A 25,306-nucleotide genomic window follows, 5' to 3' on the forward strand; every position below is an offset into this window, starting at 1 on the left:
GGCAGAGGAGGTGCGGCCAGAGTCTGGCTTCATTTAGCGGTCTAAGAAAGACTGGTGAGGCTTCCTGAGGGCCAAGGTTGCCCTTCATTCCGTTCTGTTCTGTCTGCAATGCTCCGTGCCCACGAGAGGGCCTAAGACACATTCCCTGGGTCCTCCGACTGGCAGTGAGCGTCCGTGAACAAGAACCCACCCGGAGGGGCCCGTCTTGTTGCAGAGCGCTGCACAGGTCACTAAATCGCTTCAGCAGCAAGGTCAAGGGGACAGACTGCGGCGTCAGAGACTGCTTTTCGAGTGCCGACTTGGCCTCTTCTGTGTGACCTCGCTGCTCCGAGTCTTGGTTTCCTTACCTTAAAATAGGAGGACAATAGTTCCGACTGCCCCAGATGCTCTGGGAGGACTGAGCGAGGTCGTGGCTATTGCAGCCTGTGCACAGTACCTGGCCTGACACCGGTGCTCCAGGCAGGGGAGTGGTTCCCTTGTCCAATGGGTTTCCGGAGGAGGAAACCAAGCCTAAAGATGTGGTCTTCTCTCAGGCCATTCTTCTCAACCATACCACGTGGTCTCCTGGCTGTTTCACAAATATTTCCCATAATTTGTTAGATGATGATCAAAGAAAGGAAGAATACTTTCACAGGACATTTAAACAGCTCAGGGAACGAAAAGATCAGAGCAAATGAGTCGTGTTGGCACCTGAAATGACTGTACAGGTGGGGATGTGGTGAAGTGGAGGGAGGAGCTGGCTCAGGAAGCAGGATTTAGTATGCCTGTGACCACTCTGGATCTCTCCGGAACAAGAAAGCCTGAAGAATGGCGGTGTTTCCAGCACAGCTTCCTCTGATTTGGGGAACAGCAGTCACTTCTCAGAAACCTCACTAGCAAGGACGTGTGGGCTGGTTAAGCTTCCGACTCTTTGATTTTGGCTCAGGTCACAATCTTGCAGTTCGTGAGTTCGAGCCCTGTGTTGGACTCTGTGCTGACACCACAGTGCAGCCTGCTTGGGATCCTTTCTCTCTGCCCCTCCCAACTCATGCTCTCTCTTTCTCAAAAACAAACTTCGAAAGAAAGAAAGAAAGAGAGAAAGAGAGAGAGAAAGAGAGAAAGAAAGAAAGGAAAGAGAGAAAGGAAGAAACAGAGAAAAAAAAAGAGAAAGAAAGAAAGAAAAAAAGAAAGAAAGAAGAAAGAAAAGAAACCTCACTGGCAAAGGCAGCCCTTCCAAAGAGCACGAAAGCTTCATTTTGGCACTTTTGCTGAGGAAGAAATGGATTTACAAAGAAGCAACCAGGAGTGTTTAAGAGGCAGCCGAAGAGGCAGCCAAAAATCTGGCTAGGAATGAGAAGCACTGGCTTTCTAGGCTGTGGACAACTGTCCACTCAACAATTATCTAGCCCGGCATGAAGCAGATATTTTTGTATCTATTCGGATCCAACTAACATTTATCAAGAGTGTGCTGTGTGCCAGCCACCAAGCACAAAGCTTCTTTTTATAAACTTCATTTAATGCCAACAAGTCTGAGAAGGTGGCATCACGCCTCTCTTTTTTCAGACAAGGAAACAGGAGCAGAGCAAATGATTGGCCGGGATTCACTGCACATCCTCTGAGCTCCAGGCACAGCGCCGTCTCCACTAAGCCAAGCTGCCCTGTCCTCCAGTGCAAGAAAAGCCTGCATCTGAACTGAGGCTCAAGAGCGTGCGGCTCATCCTAAGAGCACACACTTGGACCTCCCTGTTTCGTGACTTCTAGTGACAAGAAGGCGCTTCCAAGCCAGATTCAGAAGTCAATGCCATCTTTCTAGCCCAGATCCTCTCAAAAAATGCCACAACATGGGATACAAATTTTTAACATACTTTATTGACTTAGTGGCCAAACAAGGCAGCATTTGGTCAGTTAAGAAAGGCACCTCATTGAAAATAATACATCACAGTGCTGACAAGTGATCCCAGTCACAGGATTTGAGGATGGTAAGGACAGTCTTTGGATGATGTTGCTTAGGACACTTGTTCATTTATTAACAAGAGTCCCTTCACACGTTGGGATGGAAGATGGCAAGAGTGTAGGGATGCTGGGTGGCTGCTGAGAGCTGACTCGTGAGAACGGGTGGCCTGGTAAACAGTGGTGCACTCTTAAGGAGGGAGACCAGCCCTGCCTTCCCCACAACTGCAGTAAACTTGATTGGCTGAGCACACCGCCCCCATGAACCCCATTACCCCCCCCCCCATCTCTTTCCCATGTGGAGATGATCTTTTGATCTCATGGTGCGGGGAACCAGGGTCAGGGTCAATAGTCAAACCCTGTCTGTTCCAAGCTTTAGGAGAGACAGAACAGTTTGATTTCCTGCACTCTTAGGCTGGCAGCCCATGAGGTTCTGAGATAAAAGTTGAGGTCTTAGGGCATTGGCTTTAAAAAATATTGTCACGAATCCACAGTAAATCAAACTTCAATTTCTTAGAAACAATACTGCACTTCCCTATTTCTACTTACACACTCTAATCAGTTTAATTTCCCCCTTCCTCTGTACTCTTCCAGACTCCTCTATTATGTGTCAAGGAGACGGCCTCACTACCACATTGCTGCTCTTTGTTACTCCTTTTGGGCCCTCACCACTCTTCCCTCTCCATCCTCACCCTGACCACCCCTCCCCTCCGCCCAGCACCTAAGAGCAGGGATCACGCCGCGGGGTGATGAGCAGTGGTGCAGTCTCGCCTGGCCTTCTGTTACTAGGCTGAAACAGAGAGGAAACAAGAGAGAACAAAATGGGTTTTTAAAAACCAAGTAAATATCAGGGAAGGCTGGCATGCATGCCCCAGCAACCAAATGCATCAAACACTGGACATTTCTCTGTCAGGAGAAAGCTCTCATGCCTGCCGAGGTTAAGGCTCTGTAATTAAAGGAAGCAAAACTCTAAATCCTAACCACCCCCAAGAGGGCATATGTGTCCCACAGGATCTAGTTTCATCAGCAGCCCAAATATGCACATGTGAATGTATACGGATGGGTGACACATATTTGAGCAAGGATCATGCACATCCAATTAGCAAACATTCAAAGACCTCAACTTTGAGGCCGAGTGCCTGCAACTGTCCCCAGTGAAAGGGGAATCAACTCCAAGGCCTATGAGGCCACCCTCACCCAGAGGACTCCAGGCCCCTGCAGACACAGCTCATAGTTTTGGTTTCACTCCTCTTCCTTGAAGTCATATGCTTCCCAGAAATGCCCCGTGACAGACTAGGTTTCTGTTCTGAATGGGTGGGGTTAGGTGACAGCCAGGGAAACAAGGCAGAGCACAGCTAGCAGGCACTCACTTGAACCAGACAAAAGGGAAGCAAGATGGCCACATACCCATGCCCAGCTTCCAGATGGACAGGGGACAAGCCCTCTGACAGTTCCACAGACAGCAGGAGACTCAGGTCAGATGGGGACGGGGACTCTAGAGCCCAATGCACCAAGTCGGCAGATTATGCTGGGGCAGGTGGCATTATATACTGGACCTGCCCCTGGTTTTCCAATGGCTTTTCCAGAGGCCACTGTTTTGTGGCCCCTAACAGTCTATGAATTCATCTGTCTGCCACAAATCAAACCAGAGCTCAAGAGGCACAGCATGGACCTCAGGAAATGCTTGATAGCTGAGAAGCTGAAGTTAGGAATACAAGTTGGTTACTGTCATAGGTGGTCTTATTTTTGGGTGATCTTTTCTTGGGGAGTTTGTGGCTACCACTATCATGAAGTCAGGGGTGAAGGATTAGATCTGGAGGGGAGAGAGTTTGAGTTTAAAAGGGACACATCTGATTTGGGTTTCATATCCTGGAGAGACTAGGTTTGAGTAAATTCTAATAAAAACGAGGCCAAGAATAGATCACCTCCAAATTACTGTTTTGTTCATACTTGGAAACCGAGGCGAACATTAAAAATGAAAACAAACAAACCTACCCTGGTCTCTCTTTGGGAAGTGAACTGGCTGTTCTCAGATGCCCAGCCTGGATGTTCAGAAGACAGTCTGAATTCAAAAGGACCATCTGCTTGGTTTCATTCTTTGGCAACAATTCACTTTTCAAACACAGGTCCCAAATGATCCCTACTTTACAGCACTGTGATGCAGATCACAAAAATATTCCGACTTGGCTTGGACCTTTCTATGGTGATATCCTTTCCCAGTAATTTCTGGAATCTGTAACGTAAATGCCTTTTGCCTCCCATTTAGGGACAAAATTAATGATCCACAGCCACACACTGACTCAGGTGGCTTTCCACTGTGGGGCTAGAAAGCAAGCGGAACTCTCCGCCAACAATCTGCCATCAGGAACTTTGGCCCTGCAGTACTTTACGTGATCCCAGACTTCCACTCAGTTACTGGAGATGGAATAAATACCATGAGGTTTTAGAACTGGGGTGCCTGGTAGAGACCCGACTTAAGTTACTTTGGTTAAAAAAAAAAAAAAAATCAAGAGTATGGCTAAAGAAGCAAACAGCTGATTAAGCAACTTTGTCTGTATCTTAGAAAGAAAGAAGAGTGTCCACGTACTTAAAACCAACACGCATACACACACACATGACAGATGAGATGACAGTTGCACACACACTAAAGATACATCAGGCAAGTGCTTTTTTAATCAATACATCAGATGGTATTCTTTCTGGCCTGAGGAAGCTTCCCTCTGCCTGCTCTGCAACCCCCACCACACCCTCAACAGGGATAGAAAGAAGACAGAAACTCCTTTTTTGGACCCAACGTTAGATAAACATAACCAAGTCTTTACATGTGGCTTTGGAGAAGGCCGCTAGGATGCTGGCGAACACGACATCGGGGGTCTGGGTGGCGTCGATGGTAGAGTGGATCCCTCGTTTACTGTAATACTCCACCAGTGGGGTGGTCTGAGTGTGGTAGGCCTCCAGGCGAATTTTCAAGGCCTTCTCATTATCATCTGATCGGCGGACCAAGGGTTCCCCAGTGATCTGAGAACAGGAAGAGGGCAATGAAAGTCTGGGACTGTTAGCAAGGTTTCCTTCTCTGATGCCGGATGCCGATTTGCGATGCTGTCTGATCCCCAAGTCCATCAGAGAGAAAGACAGACAATCTAGATTCCCCCCCACTAGAGAACTATAAAGAACTTTGCTACTCCTGGCAAGCCAGTCCCAGGAACAGACCAACCCGTCCAGAGAAGTTGGGGAGCCTGAGACAGCAAGCAGGAGGAAAGGGGTTTGAGGGAGCAAGACGGGCAAGGCCTATCTCTCACAGCTTCTGCTTAGGCTGTTCACCCTCAAGAAAAATGCTTCCAGGATCAGAAGTGGAAAGTCAGAGGCCCCTGGGACCAGGAGAATACGCAATTGTAACTTCAGTCACCAAAGTGGTTGGTGTTTTTACTAGGGTGTCGGCCATCACCATTCTGAGAGTGGCAGGTGAAGCGAGAAAGAGCTCTGAATGGCAGAATTCCCAACCCTGTGAAATGTGACTAAGCTGACGTTATGGCTTTGAAACCTGTATGACCTGACAAACTTGTCTCAAGTGACAAAGGCAAACCCAGAAAATTCTTCCTACTGCATGTTCTAAAACAGACAAAATGGACTATCTATGGCAAATGTTACTGTGAACATATACGAGACCCTCCCTTTTACATCTTTAAGCAACTAAAGACCGTCATAAGAACTCAGCAACGTTAATCCAGGCAAAATAGTCTGATTCTGTAGGATACAGCAGAGTCACCAGAAGAAGACATTCTTCTGAAGTAGGACCAGTCAACACATTTCTCTTCAGTACTGTTCTCCCAGCTTGGCTCTACTTCTAGGCTTCCAAGCAGCCTTCTCCTGACATTAGTCGACCATTTAGGCCACCAAGATGCCAGAGAGGGGCTGCTCTGGACAAAAGACAGGTATAAACTGGGCACTGTGAAGTAGCCGGTGCTGGTATCTACCTCAAACAATAAACCACCTGGAGAGGCGCTGTCTGGATAGATGAGCCACAGCCCATGTGATTTACGTAGCAGTGATACTTTGCATGGTTAAGTTATTAATATTGGTAGGAATAAAGGGAAGATGGAAAGAACAAAGAACAACAACAGAAAGAAAGGAAGAGAGGGGAAGGAAAGAAAAGGCAATTTCCTGCCCTGAGTTTACATACATCATCTTTCATGGGTTCCTTTGGGGGGTTGAATTCCTCGTGGTAGGAACGGCCACTCAGGGGGTGAATCAGCCTGAAAGACAGCAGATGAACATGAGTCAGGTTGCCTGAAAGTATCCCCGCACCCCAGAGGTCTCCAAGTTGACAAGCAGTGACAGAGAAGCCAGATGTGAGGACTTGTGCCCAGCACAGAACCCAGCTGTAGGCATCGCTTGCTTGGGAAGGTAACGGGGCTTCCAGGAGAGCTTACACCGTAAGGAGTTACGTTTTCTACTCTGACCTAACATGGTCACTGAGTGTCTGGCTGCCGAGGATGGCCTAAGTGCCTAGCTCATCAGGAACTCGGTGCTGGTCTCACACAGCCATTCATTCTATTCACCCAACAAACATTTATTTACTAAGTGCTTAGTCTGGTTTAGGCCTTACGCTGAATCCAGGGCTACAGAGCAATGAGTCAAGATCTCTGACCACAAGCAGTGCTTACTTTAGTGGGAGAGACAATGGGGAAAAAAACTAAAGTACATACGATAATCCTTTAATCGAGATTTGTGCAAAGTGCTATGGGAGGACAGAGGACAGAGAACCTAACCGTATTTTCTATCGTAGTTGGTTATAAAAAGCAGGAAGGTGCAACAGGAACAACGTGTCCTGTAGGTGCGAACACCACTAGTCGGTGCAGCACACCTCCAGCGTCGTGTAGATAAAAGGCAACCCAAGCATCAGAGCGCAGTATGAATACTGGCACCAGGAGACACACTGATGCGACCAGTCATGGGGTGCCCAAGAATAAGCATTTATTTGGCACTGAAAATCAAGCTGGTCACTCCATCTGTACCATGTTCCTGACCAGGGGTGGCTACGCCACAGGAGCCCAAGAACCTCAGAAGGGAAGAAGGCAGGCCAAACACTGCTTGGCAGCCAGCACCTATCTGGTTCCCCAATTTTGTGCCAACCAAGACTTCCTTATTTAACTGATGGCTGCTCTCCTTGTGAAGGTCTGCTAAACCAGAACTTCCCAACGTTTTTCACCTCTTGGCAAGTGCAGAACAAAATATACAGTACTTGGGTGCCTGCCCCTCTGGAAGAATCCAGGCCTGCCCAGCCACTCTGATGGCTGAGGGGATTGATATCTCACCACATCAGCTGAGTTGGGAAGGTAAGTCTGAGTCAGACTATCAAAGCCTGGGCAGACACCTTTGTAAAACGTAATAGTGAATTTTAATGACAGCACACTTTTGAAGGGCCAAGTGGTCCATTTACAACATTGGTGGGGGCAAGGTGAGGCTGAGTGAAGAAGCTCTACTGAGTGGCCTGGACGTGCTATCATGTGACAGGAGGTCTGGCCCTCTTTCACTGGAGTCGCTGGAGAGGTTCCCTGCGTGCCTCCACTGGGGAATGGCATCCATTGGGAGACCCAGGGAGAGGCCACTGGTATCAGCTACAGCTTTCCTTGCGGGAAGGGCTGCGGGCATGAGACGTGGACCGTGATTCTTCACCTTCTGGAAAGCACAAGGCACACAGCAGCCAGGCTGCAGCACACACGACTCTTTTCCTCCCCACGTGCCTACATCACTATGCTTACTTGGACTCCCCCAGCCCTCCAGTTACATACAACACTCTGCTCCTTCCCTACACATGGACTTCACCTTAAGGGGAATGCATGGCTTATTCCCCAGAGGGGAAACGAAAGAAAGTCCAAGTTCTGGAGGAGCCTGGGTGGCTCAGTCAATTGAGCATCCGACTTTGGCTCAGGTCATGATCTCACGGTCCGTGAGTTCGAGCCCCGCGTTGGGCTCTGTGCTGACAGCTCGGAGCCTGGAGCCTGCTTCGGATTCTGTGTCTCCCTCTCTCTCTGACCCTCCCCCGTTCATGCTCTGTCTCTCTCTGTCTCAAAAATAAACATTAAAAAAAAAAAATTAAAAAAAAAAAAAAAAAAGAAAGTCCAAGTTCTCAAAGTGGGGTTGGTCTCAGGACCAACCAAGACAGCTCTAAGAGCCACTGAGCCTGACCTAGAGGTGGGGGTGGCACTGTGGAGGGGATCAAGGCTGGGATTCTAGAGCCACTGCTGCCTTGAGTGTGACACTTCAGATACCTGTTTTCTTATCCACAAAATGGGGATGGCTTGAGACATCAGGAGAGCCAACTGGTAGAATAATCAGGATACTAGAGAGCCAACACTGAATAAGTTAAAACCCAAATCCACCAACCATACATATTCAAGAAATAAAATAATGATTCATAAAATTGTCAGAAGTGAGGTCAGAGCTAATCAAAAAGATATTTACAGTGGGGTCCTTATGTCACATTTAAATAAGGGCTGTATTTAACAGACTAGATCCTGACTTTTTTTCCTTCCAACCATCAGTCTAGCAGACAAGGAGGCAGAAAGCAGGCTTTTAGTGCTAGTTCTGCCACTGATCCAGAGTGAACTTAAAGGAAACGCCTTTACATTCTGGCCTGGCCTGTCCCCTCCTCTGTGAGGGAGTGGGTCATATCACAACATTCACCCCCAAACTGAGAGACTGAGTCTCCTTCATCCTCTACAACAATCCTGTAGTTTGTTCAGAATCTCTGTTCCCCACCAGCCAACCCCAGTTGAAAGTTTCTGTAACTTCATGTGTGGATCAGAATCAGGTTCCTAGGTGGGCCTTGTCCATTTCTCCTTTCCCGCAATTCAGCCTATATGCGAGGGCCAAACTAATGTTCTTACAATGCTGTTTCTGCCACACCTCACAGCTTAAGAACAACTCACAGGGGCGTCTGGGTTGCTCAGTCGGTTGAGCATCTGAAGTTGGCTCAGGTCATGATCTCGTGGTTTGAGAGTTCGAGCCCTACACTGGGCTCATTGCTGTCAGCGCAGAGCCTGCTTCAGATCCTGTCTCCCTCTCTGCCTCTCTTCCACTTGCACTCGCTCTCTCTCAAACAAATAAAAACAAACACAACAACAAAAAAAAACCCAACCAACATCCCAAGACTCCTGATGCATCTACCTCTTCTTCACTTTGGCAAACCTTCCCCAGTCAAGCCCTATCCTGCCTTTCTAATAGCGCTCACTCTACGACTCAGCCCGCCAGATCATTCCTCCAACTCTGGACAGACATTCTGCCACTAGCCCCATTCTCCCGCAACCTATACTCATTCCTGCCTCTACTCCCTTCCCAGGAAGCCCCACTGAAATCCCCTCTACCCAGGAAGGTCAAGTTGACACTATGAAGCCCTTCCTCCCTGCTCCCAGGCTCGCTCCTTAGGACTACCCACTGTGCTAAACAGCTCGGGTTCCATGTATGGCTTATAGACTCTCTGAGGTCAGGGATGGGCATATTGTTCTTCCTTACCCTTGCCTGGTCCCCTGCCCCTGAGTCTAGTATGTGCCGCACACAGAGCAGGCACTCAGGAAGCTGGGCCGATTGAAGCAAAGGACCCCAGGGTCAACTGCTAACATCTGCTTTGTACATGAGGGCCCCCAGCCCTGGTAATGTGTCTTCCTATCAACCTTACCACTTGTAGGCCTGCATCAACTTTGTCTACTCTGTGCCAGTGGGGATGCAAAAACCCAAAAGTTCCTGCACTGAAGGCGCCTATGGAATAGCTAGAAACGTGAAACCTAGACATTTGGATAGAAAATACAAGGTGGATCCCACCATATCTAATAAAGCCTCTCAGGAAAACACCTGTAACACTCACTCTGCTGTCTGTTTACATGTCTGCCTCTCTCCATGAAGATACAGACTGCAGACGCATGGAAAAAATGTCCAACCTCATTAGGAAATCAAAGCCATAAAATTTACAAGAAAGCATTTTCCCTCGAATTAAACCCCAACATTTACATGTACTATGATGGTCACAGCATCAATTTAGTAGTAGACATCTAGAAAAACCACAACTGTACAACAATAAGGAGACAATTAAGTAAATGATGGCTCATCTACTGTGAAATACTGTGCAGCAATTAAAAATAATGGTTACGGATGTCTGGTTCAAGTTGGTAGGCTGACCATCTTCCTGAGACTCCGATAAAATGACAAGGGATATAAAAGCCATAGCCCACAATAAAGATGAGAATGGGAGGTCTATTAGTGGCTGAGAGCTTCCCACATATTTCTGGAAGGCGAGAAGCAGATGGCAGAGTGGACAGTGAAATAGGGTAGAGGAAACTGTAGCCTAAAGCAGTGGCGACCTTTCAGAGCAAATGTGTTCAGAAACAAAAACAGAAATATTTCTCTGTTCAATATTGAGAACGAGTACTTTAAAGATTTTATTTATTCTTTTTTTTTTGCTTTTTAAGTAAACTCTGCACCCAATGTGGGGCTCGAACCGAGAACTGCATGCTCTCCCGACTGAGCCAGCCAGGTGCCCCAAGAAACAAGTATTTTAAAACAAAACATGTAACAAAGAAACAGTGCCTCTGGCTGAGACGGCTGTACCAGGAGCAAAATGTTCCTCCATTTCCTAAACTTCGCGTAGGTGGTCATATTATTTTCACAATTAATACAAAGCCTACAGCCAGGTATGGCAACTTCCAGTGGAAAGCAGATTTCAAAGAGCCCTGAAATGGAAGTAACCATGTAAGGAGTGTAGTATTTTGGAAGCACCTACTGTAAGCAAGGCTCTGAACTGTGCACCTCGTGGTATCCAAAATGCACCACGGTTCCTCGCAGCAGGTGGTATTAACCTCACTCTATGTAGGAGGAACCAGCCGTGGAGAGGCTAGGAAACTTGCCTAGGGCCGGAGTGAAAAGGTGACAGGACTGAGACACTGTCTGATTTCAAATACCTTGCTCTTCTTTCCACATATCCCCATCCCACGCCACCACATCAGTGGATGTCACCAAACGAGACCAATGCATGTTAAAATGGCATTAAGCTGCATGGCTGGGGTCCGGTAAGAGCAGCTCTGGTGGTCTGACGAAGCTCTGAGGAGGCAGGACCAGAAGGGACCTTCAGAGGACAAATACCTTCCTGTGATTCTTCGGATGAGCAGAGAGTCTGGGATGCTGAATTCAACCACCGAGTCAAGCTTCTCTTTCCTCTTCTCCATGAGGCTGTCAAGCTGTAAGAGAGCATGTGGCCCACCTAAGCTACCAGAGCTTGATTGGAGCCGTTTCCCTCAAAGGAGTTAACAGATAAAGGGCCAAGCCTTCATCTTCATGCAACGGTGACACAAAATGCAAGGCACCCACCATTTCTGCCTGCCTCACAGTCCGAGGGAAGCCATCTAGAAGAAAACCATTTTTGCACTGCGGGGTCTCCAAATTCTTCTCAATGAGCTCCACTACCATTTCGTCGCTCACCTGGAAGTCAAGAACAAGACAGTCATGGGTTGAAACCTGTTAATTACATGACATGAGCCCATCTCCAGGCCCACTAGTTCGTGTCTATACAACCTGATTACTAAACAGCATCTTCTTGTGGCCCCAGAGAAGCAAAAATCTGAGCAAATGTGGAATGGCTCCATTTGGAAAATTCAGTTTCGTGATTTTTGTGGCTGCCGTACACACATTCTCTTCCCTTGAGATTTTCCTGTATAATCTGGGTGAAGAAGAGGATCCCACTCGCTGTCACCTGAACAGAAGCACTCCATGTGTTAGGCCCTGAGCCCCTCTCCAGACATTAATCAGAATCCTTTCCATCTGGGGCGCCCGGGTGGCTAAGATGGATAAACGTCTGACTCTTGCCTTCGGCTCAGGCCATGAGCTCACAGTTCATGAGTTCGAGCCCTGCTGCGGGCTCTGAGCTGACAGCGCAGAGCCTCTCTGCCCCTCCCCCACTCACATATTCTCTTCCTCAAAATAAATAAACTTAAAAAAAAAGAAAAAGAATCCTTTCCATCAGATAACAGCTCATCAGCAAGCAGTTGTCCTCAAAGCACAAAAAAGGTGAGCGCTTATGGCTGAGTGCTCACCTGAGGAGGGTGTTGACCAAAATGCAGAACGGGACCAACCTTCCATTTCACGGTTCTCATTAGGCTAACAGTTAAGTGGGCCAGGCCATCCTGGACATGAGGTAACAAAGAAGGTCACTGAACTGGCAAGACTGGGTCAGAACCAAGGAAGTGAGGCTCCAGCCCAACAGACTTGTAAGCCTCTCTAAAAGTCCCAATGAGGACCCCTCCCAGCTTTTGAAAACTGGTTTTCCTTCTGAGCTTTCACAGAAAGAGAAGTTCTCTACCAGTATGACAGTGAAGGCTGCCCATCTTGGTAGCTAATGCTCTTATCTCCCGGGACCAGCTGTGAACTTGGGGACAAAGTACAAGCTGTGTGACTAAGTAAAGGCTGGAGATAAGTAATCTCATGGCGATATCCCAATTTTTTCTCAGTACAAGATCTTCTGCCAAGACCCAAAGTCCAAAATATTCGGCTTTCTAGCTTAACTCAAGGTTTCACAAACAAGAAGGGAAAGAGCTAGAAGTAAAGGGGCAGGTGGGCAGGCAGGGCACCACCGGATACGGCTACCGAATCTCAAAGCCTACCAGGAGGTATCTCAGGGATAAAGGCAAAACCCAGCGCCTTCCTCAATGAACATTCTAAGATATGAAAAGACCAGAGGGCCAAGTACGAAATGACTTTAAAAAAAAAAAAGTCTATTTATTTATTTGTTTTGATAGAGGGAGAGAGAGAGCACATGTGCAGGGGTGGCGGGGTGGTATACCTCAAGCAGGCTCCACGCTGTCAGCGAAGAGCCGGACGTGGGGGCTCGATCTCACAAACTGTGAGATCGTGACCTGAGCCAAAATCGAGTCAGACACTTAACCAACGTCACCCAGGTGCTCCACAAAATGACTTCTGAAGGTGACTCCCGGAGGCCAGGTCCCAGAATAACTCAGTTCCAACTAATCTATGGCACTAATCAAAGAAGATTTAGTAGATAATAGATTGTAATTATCCAATTAGATCAACTGGACTAAAACCCTAAGAAAATGCTATTATATCCTCCAAGTAGGAAAAATTACTTGTTAATCGCCAAGCAACTCCTCTGTTAGAGACACAGGAACACAGAGCCGCAAAAATAGAGTTAAAACACTCTGGTTTCCCGTGTCCTCTCTTGGATACATGCTTGAGCTCTGGCCTAAGGATGGCAGTTTAATTTCTGGCTCTAAAACTTGGGGGTATTATAAAATGCGTCAGCACAAAGGAACCTCAAGAATATGGTGAATAAAACGCATGCCACAAATTCAGAATGAACCAAGAAACTCGCTCCTCTAAACATTCATACAGTGTGCCGGTTTGTTAAAACACCCCACAGCACAGGGCTGTCCGACAGAACGTTCTACAGTGATGGAAACACCTATGCTGGCTAACAAACGTCTGAAGTGTGGAGAGTGAGACCGAGAAACTGAATTTTCAGGTAAATTAAGTCTAAATTAATCTCCACGGTCACATGTGGCCGGGGGCCACCAAATCAGGCAGCGCAGATCTCGACGCAGGAAGATCAACCTTCACTGGTACCACCAAACCTACCAGTTTCCCGGCATCCATAGTTGCCTTCAGCTTTTTTCCCAGTTCTGAGCCAGAAGCCACCATGGCCCTCAGCATGTCCCCAGTAGCCAAATGGCAGACACAGAAGTTCTCAGCCAATTTGGGTGCCTGTGGAGGGGAAGACAAAGACCAAGACAGGGTTAACATGGCAGGCCGTGGCATCAGACTGCCTGGGTGTGAACCTGGCCCTGTCACTCATTGGGTGTGTGAACCCCGGCAAACGCTGACTTCCTTACCTACAATGGAGATAAGAGCATCTGGTATTATACGTAACATACGATTATAGGGTTGTAAGAATTACATGACGTAAGGCATGTAAAGCACTTAGAACTGCAACTAGCACACAAGAAGCGGGTCATAAATATTGGCTACTACCACTAATTCCACTAGACACACACTACTGACACAAAGGCCTCAGTTCATAAATGGGAAGAATAAAAACAGGAGTACCAGTCCTTTAGGACATGCGAAGTTTATTTTTACTTATTTTTTAAATTTCCTTTAATGTTTATTTATTAAACAAAAAATTTTTTTTGATGTTTTATTTTTGAGAGAGAGAGAGAGACACAGTGTGTAAGTGGGAGAGGGGCAGAGGGAGAGGGAGACCCAGAATGTGAAGCGGGCTCCAGGCTCTGAGCGATCAGCACAGGGCCTGACGCGGGGCTCAAACCCATGAACCATGACATCATGACCTCAGCTGAAGTCAGATGCTTAACTGAGCGAGCCACCCAGGTGCCCCCATTTTTATTTTATTTTTCAAAGATTTTATTTTTAAGTAATCTCGACATCCAAGGTGGGCTTGAACCTACAAACGTGAGATCGAGAATTGCACGCTCTACCAATTGAGCCAGCCAGGCACCCCGGCTGCTGTGAAGTTTAAAGGAGTTCTTGTATGTAAAGCACTCAGCACAATGCCTGGCATATAATGTGTTGAATGAGCATTTGCCAAGGGAATGAATGTGTGCGTGTCAAGTACTGTGGCCACGGGCCTGGGAGGCAGCTGGGGCAGGGTGGAGTGCAGGTCTCCCCCAGGCAGATCTGGCTTTTCTCCTTTCCTGTTACTAACCTCCCAGGGGCTCAGTTTCCTCATCTGTTTAAAATGAAGGCAAAAAGGCCCCATTTCAGAAAGTAGCTCTGAGGATCAGACAGGATGCATAAGAAGAGCATTTGGCAAACAGTACACACTTACATAGTAGTTTTAGGAGACAGTATAGCCTTTTGGTTAAGAGCTTGGGATTCAGGGGCACCTGGGTGGCTCAGTCAGTCAAGCATCCAGTTTGGCTCAGGTCATGATCTTGCGGTTCGCGGGTTCAAGCTCTGCATTAGCTCTGTGCTGACAGCTCAGAGCCTGGAGCCTGCTTCAGATTCTGTGTCTCACTCTCCCTCTGCCCCTCCCCTGCTCACACGGTCTCTGTCTCTCAAAAATGAATAAATGTTAGGGGCGCCTGGGTGGCTCAGTCGGTTAAGCGTCCGACTTCAGCTCAGGTCGTGATCTCGCGGTCTGTGGATTCGAGCCCCGCGTCGGGCTCTGTGCTGACAGCCCAGAGCCTGGAGCCTGTTTCAGATTCTGTGTCTCCCTCTCTCTGACCCTCCCCTGTTCATGCTCTGTCTCTCTCTGTCTCAAAAATAAATAAAAGTTAAAAAAATTAAAAAAAAAATGAATAAACATTAAAAACAAAAAGGCTTGGGATTCAGAGTCAACATACCTGGGTTTCTGGCACCAATGGCATGTAACTCGAGAAAAATGGTATTACCTTGCTAAGTTTCAAATTTCCTCTAAGTTAAATGGAAACAGTAGTTGTACCTCCATCACTGGGTTGATGGGATCAAATGGCACAGGCACATAGTAAGTACGCAACTAGCTGGTACTGTAACTCCTGCCCAGATTCCATGTTCGTTCATACAAAAAGAAAACACTGATGCCTCTCCCAAGAATGCTGCTGGCAGCCAGGAAAACAAGAGATATGGACCCTGTCTTCTGTGAGCTCCTGGCTGGGTGGACAATACGTCAGAATAAAGACGAGAACCGGAAGCCACTCTGGACAGTCCAACGTTGGCTGTAGTGGCACCCCCCACCCCTGCAGAACTTACAAGGAATGGAATCAGTTCAAGAAGCTTGACACTTAGCTTTTTGGTTCAACTCTTTTATAAAATAAGTATGGCTGGATTCTTATTCAAACCAGTTCACTGGGAGTTTTCTTGTGATTCATGGGCTGATTCAGTTCAAGCAAAGAAACAACTTCATAGCACAATGGAGTCCAGCTGAAGAAGGCATTAAAAACTACCCTTCAGAAAACCAGTGAGGGTCAGGACCCTCTGGCAGTGGAAAACCTGGTCCTCCAGGCTGGCGTGGTGGCCGCAGACCCAGAGAACTGAGCTTTTCTGCCAATCTTTTCCGTGGTTGTTGAAATTAACTTGGGGGAACATTTTGGAGATCGGGCTTATTCAAGGCGAAAGGCTGATGAAAACACCAGAGAAGAGCTGTAACCACAGAACCTGTTCTATTTTTATCCCCCCCCCCCCCCCCCCCCCCCCCCCAGACTGCGGGATTCTTTATGTGCTGTTCCAGAGGACTGGATCCTACAGCTGTGGCTGTGTGGGAGAACACTCCACGAGGGAGGACACAAGTGAGGCAGAAGAATAACTCCTTCATTCTCTGCTGGCTGCACGGGAGTCAGTGTGGTGGCAAAGAGCATGGACTGTGGAATCAGTCGGATTTACAGAGGGACCCTGGCTAAGGCACTCAACGGCTGTGTGACCTCGGGCCAGTTACTTAACTTCTCAGCATCGGTTTCCTCACCAGTCAAATGGGGATGTCTGCTGCATTGGGCAGTTGTGAGGATAAAATGAAAGAAGCACCGAAAACATCAGACACACAGTAGGCATTCAATAAATAAAAGACCTCTCTCCATAGTCGTTCTCTTTTGCATTACTCTTTACTTGCGAATGACAGAAGCAGCCTGATGAAATAACTGAATTATATGCCCCTCAACTTCAAGCTTATGCTTTAGAGTACTGCTTCCAGTCCAAATCACCTGGGGGTGCTGCTAAAAGGCAGATTCTGATTATATAGGGTAGGACCTGAGCATCTGCATTTTTTTAAATGTTTATTTTTTGAGAGAGAGAGAGAGAGAGAGAGAGAGCACAAGCGGGAGAGGGGCAGAAAGAGAGAGGGAGACAGAATCTGAAGCAGGTTCGAGGCTCTCGGCTGTCAGCACATAGTCCGACGCAGGGCTTGAAATCACAAACTGCGAGATCATGACCTGAGCGAAAGTTGGAGGCTTAACTGACTGAGCCACCCAGGCACCCCGTGAGCATCTGCATTTTTTTAAAATTTTTTTTAACGTTTATTTATTTTTGAGACAGAGAGAGACAGAGCATGAATGGGGGAGGGTCAGAGAGAGAGGGAGACACAGAATCCGAAACAGGCTCCAGGCTCTGAGCGGTCAGCACAGAGCCCGATGCGGGGCTCAAACTCACGGACCGCGAGATCATGACCTGAGCCGAAGTCGGACGCTTAACCGACTGAGCCACCCAGGCGCCCCGCATCTGCATTTTTAAGAAGCTTGCAGGCCTGGCTGTGCTGTTGGCCCCTGGACCACATTTGCTGCTGAAGCCCTGAGACACTTGTGTCTCACTGGCCATGGACCAAGAAATAGGCTCATCACCTCTGCGAGAACCCTGCTGGGGAGGGGGTAGGCTTCCGGGGTGCATGGATAAGAAGGGCTAAAACCACTAGGGAGACAGCATGGCGGTTTAATGTTCTCTGTTTCCAGTGTATTATCACAGTCATCTGGGGCACGCGCTAAAATTACCAAGGCAGGCCCACCCTTAAAGTTAACGGCTGACTGGTTCTCAGGCACCACCCTGGGATTCCCATGCACCCTTTGAGAAGCCCTGGGGCAGTGGCACAAGATGGGGTTTTTGGTGGTACAGATCTGGGCTGGAAACTAGGATCTACAATCTCCTCATTGCATCCCCTTGAACAAGTTATGCAGCCTTCTTAAGGCCTGAGTTTCTTCATCACTAGAGTGCAAATAGTATCTACTTTCAGAGCTGTTATGGGGATTTAATAAAAATGATGTATACAAAAGCATTCAGCATAGTGCTTGATACTTAGTGAAATAAAGGGGAAACTATCAGTTGCTGAGATCTGACTTAATCTCAAACCCACATGTTTTCTCACCTTGAAGTTATCTTTCTGCCTGCAGTCTTTCCCACTCCCAGGTCTAGTGCTCCTGAATAAGCAGTTGTAATCATCTCCTAAAATACTACTGGGCATGGCCCCCAGCCCCCCAACACACACACATTCAGATGCCTTCCATGTCTCCTCAGTGCCACAGCGGAAAAACTACAAACATTTTAGCCTAGCACTCAGTGTCCTCCACAATAAACGTCCTAATCCTCCCAAGCTCTTCAAATTTACCTCTACAGTCCCCTGTCTGTATGTCCAGCACCACTGTAAACAGCGGCTCTATGTATGACACCCGAATACATAACACAAGCATCTCTGAGGACCTTGGCTCTTCTCTGTGCAGGAACGCCCTCTCTCTTTCCTCCAGTGGTCTAAGCTCTACCCTTCCCTGCAGGCAAATTCTGAGCATATTTCTGCCACCAAAAGTACTCCCAACTATCCCTTCTTTCTCTGATGAGGACTCATATCAACATTAGCTAACTCTGAGTGTTTGCAACATGCCAAGCGATTTTTCCATGCGTTGTTCTACTGTATTTAGTATGTGTAATACACAACAAGCCCATGAGGAAGAAACTATTTTTATCTGCATTTTATAAATGAAATTCAGAGGCTAAACTGCCCACCATCACAGAGCTAGTAACAGCAGAGCGGGCAAGCCCCAGCTCTTACCCATGACACTATGTGGCCTTATTGGAAAATAACAGTAACAACCCACAGAGCCTTAGTGGCTGTCCTGGGGGGAAAATGTGTGTGTGTGTGTCAGGAAGGGGGCACAAGGACTTCACCATTATGTTTCCTGATATGGATGTAGGCTACACAAATGTAATTGTGAAAATTCACACTGAAAATTCAGCAAGCTGCTCACTTATAGTATTTGTACCTTTCTCCATGTATATTATACTTCAATAAAAAGTTTTTTGAAAAGCACAGACACCTGTGTTTGAATCTCAGCTCTGCCTCTTAACTTATCATGTAACCTCAGGCTGGTGATTCTCTATTTTCTCATCTGTAAACTGGGGATAGTATTACCAACGTCACTAAGTGGGTAGAGGAAGAATGGAATATTCTCAACAAATTATGGTTCTTGAACTACCCTAGCGTTTGTCAGGGTCACTCACCCGATACTTCCCACGTGGTACTTTGTACTAGTACGCATTGTTTGCATGCGTGTTTATCTCTGCCTCAACACCTAGATTCACAGCAACAGTGAACGATGGTGACTCTGCTCAAGAATCTGTCATGAGTTCAAATGCTGCCTTTGCTACTTCTTTTTAAAAAAAAAATTTTTTTTTCAACGTTTTTTATTTATTTTTGGGACAGAGAGAGACAGAGCATGAACGGGGGAGGGGCAGAGAGAGAGGGAGACACAGAATCAGAAACAGGCTCCAGGCTCCGAGCCATCAGCCCAGAGCCTGACGCGGGGCTCGAACTCACGGACCGCGAGATCGTGACCTGGCTGAAGTCGGACGCTCAACCGACCGCGCCACCCAGGCTCCCCTGCTACTTCTTTATAGATATCCTGGGAGTAAGATACAGCTTATGGGCCTCAGTTTACCAGTAAAAGGCATGGATAACAACAGGACCTACCCCCTAGGGTTGTAGGATTAAATCAGATAACACACATAACTTCTTTGACTCGAGGCCTGTCAGAGAACTAGGCAAAGGGGGACTATTTTAGTATATTGTATCCTCTTGGGGCAAGGGCTGCTCTCTGCAGCTCCAGCACCAAAACCATCAAACACCACATGCACAGGGTAGGAGAAAAATCGAACCCAGGGCAGGAGACAGCAACAGAAAGAGCAGGAACTTTGGAGCCATTTGGACGCAGGACCTGCCAATTACTTCCTAGGTAAACTAGAGAACTGTCTCTTGGAACTTCAGGTTCTCTAACTGTAAAAAGGGAACAAGAGCGTGGGTCTTAGGTGTTGTGTCACTGCACGGACACAGCTGACGGAGCCTGACCTGCACAATGGCAGCTGACTGCTTGCACGTGCCTGGCCATGAAGAACTGGTATAAGTTGGACACATGGAAAAAAACTGTGCACAGGGGCAGGCAGAGAAAACAGGAAACACACCCCGGTTATGAGATCTGGGAGCTGCTTTAAAATACTTTGTGAAGACGGGGCGCCTGGGTGGCTCAGTCAGTTAAGCGTCCGACTTTGGCTCAGGTCATGATCTCACCGTTCGCGGGTTCGAGCAGCTCTGTGCTGGCAGCTCAGAGCCTGGAGCCTGCTTCAGATTCTGCGTCTCCCTCTCTCTCTGCCTCTCCCCCTCTTGTGCTCTTTGTCTCTCTCTCTCAAAAATAAATAAACATTAAAAAAACATTTTTTTTAATAATAAAATACTTTGTGCAGAGAAGTGGATGGAGAAGGAATGGCCACCAGCAGATGGTTGCTGGGGCTGGATAATGGATACATGGGGACCCACTATGCCACCCAGTCTTCTTTTGGGTATTCAAACTCTTCATTAAAAAAAAGTTAGGATGTATCTGTAGGCTAAATGCTGCTGCCACTTTGCACAAACTCTGATTTATGAACACTGTTGTTTTTTTTCAACTCCAAAAGCTACCACCACCAGTATTCCTATATTTCCACCTATGAAAAGAAAGGTGTACAGACGTTAAAGAACTTGTGTTTCCTCAAGTCCCAAATACCTCTCCTCTACTTCCACAAAGCCTTCTCTGACCAACGCCCCAACATATGCACACCCTTATAAATCAGCTCATAAGTATAAAATTCTTCAAAACTTCCTGAATACGTTACCCTTTACACTGAAATACATCCGAGTTGGGGGGAAGGGAAACGTGGCATTAAGACGAAGGAGGGGCACCTGGGTGGCTGAGTCGGTTAAGCGTCTGACTTCAGCTTAGGTCACGATGTCACAGTTTGTGAGTTCGAGCCCGTGTCGGGCTCTGTGCTGACAGCTCGGAGCCTGGAGCCTGCTTCAGATTCTGTCTCCCTTGCTCTCTCTCTCAAAAATAAACATTAAAAAAAAAAAAGATGAGGGAGTCAATAATTATTGAACACCTACGATGTGCCAGGTCATCATCTGGCACCTGGGGGTGCTTTACACATGTATATTAATAATATGATCTTCCAATATCCTTGTCAACTTTTTGGTCTACGTGAGTAAGGACCCTATCAGTCTTGTTCACTGCTCCACCTTCAATGTTTGGTGTTCACGAAATGTTTACGTAAGATAGGTATCGCCATTTTTCAGGTGAGAACATTTAGGCTCACAAGTTACAAAGCTTGCTAGACTATAAAACCCTCGTCTCAGCACTGGGATGGGTTGCTCATTACGCAACTACTGAAATTATTAACTTCCATATGAACTAAGAAAAAAGAATTGGTGATTTGAGCTACCCTGTTTATACTCAGTCACTCACAGCAAAAGTCTGCAGAGTCTGGACTTGCAGACTCAGAGTCTAGGCAGCAGTTTCCCTAATAATGAATGGTGGTGGCAACAGGAAAGAGGAGACTTCAAAGTTACTGAGGACAAGAGGATTAGGGAACAGTAGGTTCCAAGGATCAATCAGCCCCAGCTATAGAGAGAAAAGGAAAAGTGGTCGTTCTTGACCTAGTGCCCAGAGTCAAAAGGCATTTATCAGGAATGAGCTGAATCTTCCAGACTTCCTTTCTCATCACCCACATTAATCTATGTCCTTCATCCATTTCCGACACCATCAAGTGCCAAATTATGTTCTGGGTGCCAGAGGGGTCCCAAGAATGAGTAAAACAAGATCTTTTCAAGTGCTAGGAAAAGTGGGCACAGAGCTGTCCCCAGAACACCATTCACTTAGGCGCTCAGACTTTCAGGAATTCCCTCTTTAGAATCTAAGAACAAGCAAGAACTTGTGGCCTGGGGGCAATGCCAGGGACCTTGGGCAGGAAGGGGACATTGGTAATCCAACCTATGGGCTTCTTAAACGAGATCATAAATCCCAACCCTGATCTATGGATCCATTAGAGCCCAAATACCAAGTGAGGACCCACAGTCTGCTAAGGCAGCAGGTAACTTTAGACTCCAATCTATCCTAGAGCCCCATGGTGCCTGAGGTTCCAGACTGCAGGAAGTCAATTTTGCTATTTCCAGAAAGCGACCTGACCTCTCTGGGCTTGTTTTCTTACCTGTACATTGAAGTACCTTCTCCCATTCCCCCAACTTAACGGGCTCAGGCAGGTCATACCTCACTTCTCTCAGTGCTCCTAATCAGCACAGGCCAGCTCCCACTCTGCCCCACGTGCTGGAGATGCTCCTCCGCCTAGTCATTAATCATTACAAGCAAGGTTCCCCTACGGGGTGCCTGGAACATAACCCTGGACAATCCACTCCCCATATCGCAGGGAATCTGGGGTCCCTGACTCTGCTCAGATGTAATCAAGATGCCTCAACTCAAGGCTCACCCTACCGCTCAAAGCCTCTCAGCTTCTAACCCTATAAAGGATCTAAATCAGTCCTTTGATCCCCCAACATGACACCTCAAGCCTAGGTGCCTCCAGAACTCTAATTCTAACTCAGACTTCCCCAACCTCCAATTGCACCCTCTCCCAAAGGCCTTACCAACACCCCCACCCCCTCCCCAGGCCTAAAGCCACGGTCCCGCTCCAGGGCGATCCGGACCTCGGCCGTCCTGACCTTGGAGTTCCACCGGCTCCATTGCCAAGCCCGGCCCTGCAGCTCACCTGGGTACCCTTGCCGGCTCCGGGCGGTCCCAGCAGCACGGCCCGTATGCCTTTAGGGCACTCTGGGGCCGGTTCGGCCGCGGGAACGTTGGGAGCCATGGCCGCCGAGCCTCTCACCGTTCAACCCGCCAGCACACACCTCGCAGGTCCAGCGCTTCCAGCCTAGCGCGCCGCGCACGCCACGCACGGTCCGCTCGCGCTAACACTGGTCTGTCTCCACGTCCGTCAAGTCGCTCCGCCCGCCCCGGAGCGCGACGGACACTTCAACTCACCAACCGCGTGGCGACACTGGGGAAGGCTGCTTTTGATTGGACAAAATCAGTGAGAGTAAGGAAGGGGCGGGCCATCTTGCACCGAGGGGGGTTGGGGCGCACAGCGGGTGTGCGGAGTGGGCGGGAAAAAGTGAAACAAGACCAGAGGCCAGGCTGGAAGTTCCAGGTTGGCTTTGACAGTTAATGACACCGGCAACCCCGGTGAAGTCCTATGAAATTGCCTGTAAGAGTGCAAATGGGCGAAATCAGTCTTACAAGACAAGTTGATAATATGTATCCAATATCCTTTGGCCCAGCAACTACACTTTCAGGAATTCAAAAGACATAAAGATATGCGTCAAGATTTGTGTAACAAAGATACTAATTGTAGCACTTGTAACAGCCAAAAAGGCCCAAATAAGCAAACCAAAGAACAAAACAAAACAAAAACAAAGGCAATATCCCAAATGCTCAGTGAGAGATAGGTTAAATAAATTGCAACAAATTTGTATACTGAATCCCCCCATTGTATAAAATATTTAATCACGTGGGAAAATGTTCACCAAACAGGATACAAAATTGCAGTTACAACAAAATCCCAATTTTGAGTTACAAGTGAGGATCTCTGTACACTGTGATTACAGGAGCCTCTCCCCTGCTTTGTGCGTTAAAAAAAATTTTTTTTTCATGTTTATTTTTGATAGAGAGACAGAGTATAAGCTGGGCAGGGGCAGAGAGAGAGGGAGACACAGAATCCGAAGCAGGCTGCAGGCTCTGAGCTGTCAGCACAGAGCACGACGCGGGGCTCAAACTCAAGAGCTCAAACTCAAGAGCTGTGAGACCCGAGCAGAAGTCAGACGCTTAACCGTCTGAGCCACCCAGGCACCCCTTTGTGCATTTTTACATTTTCAAAAAGCTCTGTAATTAATTCTATAACAAACAGATACTACTTTTATAGTAAGAAAATAACCTTTTTAAATCAGGAAAAGGTACTTTTTCTCAAAAGAAACGACCTTCTCTTGGAGAGGAAAAGAATTTCTACAGCTTTTTGGTGTGTGAAAGTTTCATCCACACCCCCTATGAAGCAATCCCTGACACCCCGGCAAGAACAGCCTCCAAGGGCCCCTTTGGACCTTTCGTCAAGCGTGTTGATTATGAAACACTCTTGACACAGGACCCTAGCAACTCATTTCCTGTACCCTGGTAGTGATTCTGCTCTCCCTTCAGCATGGTCTCTTTCTTCTCTTTCGCATCACAAAACAGATTAACATTCATTCCACATCTGCACACTGGCCTTCTACAAGGTGCTTGACCTTGAAGGAGGCAGAGCTTCTTAAACCCATTTTTCAGGAAAATATGGTTACAGTGGTTAACCCAAAGCCACACAGTGGCAGAGTCACAATTAAGAGTGAGGCTGATTTAAGGCGCCTGGGTGGCTCAGTCAGTCAAGTGTCCAACTTCGACTCAAGTCACGATCTCGTGGTTCATGGGTTCAAGCCCCATGACCGGCTCTGTGCTGACAGTTCAGAGCCTGGAGCCTGCTTCAGATTCTGTGTCTCCCTCTCTGTCTGCCCCTCCCTGCTCATGCTCTTTCTCTCTCTCAAAATAAATAAATAAACATTTTAAAAGTTAAAAAAAAGAAAAAGAAAAAAGATGAGCTGATGAGCTGGTACTCCAGAGAGCACAGGATTTGTGGGGATGGGGGTGAGGGTGGGGAATAAGCACAGTTGTTTTTTTTTTTTTTTTTTTTTTTTTTCTGGTGGAAGTCTCTACCAGAGAGAGAGAGAGAGAGAGAGAGAGAGAGAGAGACTTTTCTCTATGTAGCGAAAATTCACTTCACTCCAAGAAAGCCAGAGTTCATCGTGATTTGCTGGGCCCAGGGCACCGGGCAAAGGTCATAGGAGGAGTCTTCCCTACCACCAATCCTTACTACCAGGTGATTTCTACCAGGCATGGATCCCTCAGGAGGAAAGGCAATTAAGACTACACATAAATACACAAAGTGTAAGGTTTATTCACTCAGTTTTTAATAATGTCCTAGTCTTTGGAGGCATACTGAAGATCATAAGGGGGATATTGACATCCCAAGGGAAGGAAGGAATACCTCATTCATTTATTCACTCGGTTTAATTTTAAATAGTAATTGCTACCATCTACCCATTATTGGGTACTGCATAACAGCCCTGTACTAAACACTTTACATGCATTACCTCATTTAATTCATACAACAAAGTATATATGTATTTACTTTATTATCTGCATTTTTTTTTTAATAGAGGAACTTAAGGCAACAGAGAGGTGAGCCTGTGGCTGCGCAGATCTGAGCCCAGGCCTGTCTGACTGGCTGCTGTTCAGCAGTGCCATAACAAGACGGGCAGTTTCTGTAGACTCACAGTGCAGCTGGGCTCCAGCTAGAGGGATCCTGGAGGTTTCTCCAGCTAGAGGTGAAAGAGACAGAGCTTGAAAGATACAGACGGGGGCGCCTGGGTGGCGCAGTCGGTTAAGCGTCCGACTTCAGCCAGGTCACGATCTCGCGGTCCATGAGTTCGAGCCCCGCGTCAGGCTCTGGGCTGATGGCTCAGAGCCTGGAG

General features: G+C 47.4%; 1 protein-coding gene across 4 annotated transcripts; it reads right to left on the minus strand.

Moving 5' to 3' along the window:
* Nucleotides 1-1,826: 1,826 nt before the first annotated feature.
* Nucleotides 1,827-22,637, minus strand: AK2 (adenylate kinase 2). Of its 4 annotated transcripts, none has more exons than XM_006934544.5 (7): nt 22,465-22,632; nt 13,567-13,692; nt 11,290-11,400; nt 11,065-11,159; nt 6,110-6,182; nt 4,752-4,947; nt 1,827-2,719 (listed from the first exon to the last, which is right to left on the minus strand). In XM_006934544.5, the coding sequence occupies exons 1-7, from the start codon at nt 22,561-22,563 to the stop codon at nt 2,715-2,717; spliced, it is 705 nt and encodes a 234-aa protein (XP_006934606.1). In that variant the 5' UTR covers nt 22,564-22,632; the 3' UTR covers nt 1,827-2,714. The 4 variants fall into 4 exon arrangements, with proteins under 4 accessions (XP_006934606.1, XP_044891434.1, XP_003989880.1 ...); XM_045035499.1 differs by lacking the exon at nt 1,827-2,719 and adding an exon at nt 2,751-3,991 and having other exon boundaries at nt 22,465-22,633; XM_003989831.6 differs by lacking the exon at nt 1,827-2,719 and having other exon boundaries at nt 4,581-4,947.
* Between the last annotated feature and the right edge of the window lie 2,669 nt (nt 22,638-25,306).

Source organism: Felis catus, chromosome C1, assembly GCF_018350175.1.
Source record: "Felis catus isolate Fca126 chromosome C1, F.catus_Fca126_mat1.0, whole genome shotgun sequence".
NCBI lineage: Eukaryota > Metazoa > Chordata > Mammalia > Carnivora > Felidae > Felis > Felis catus.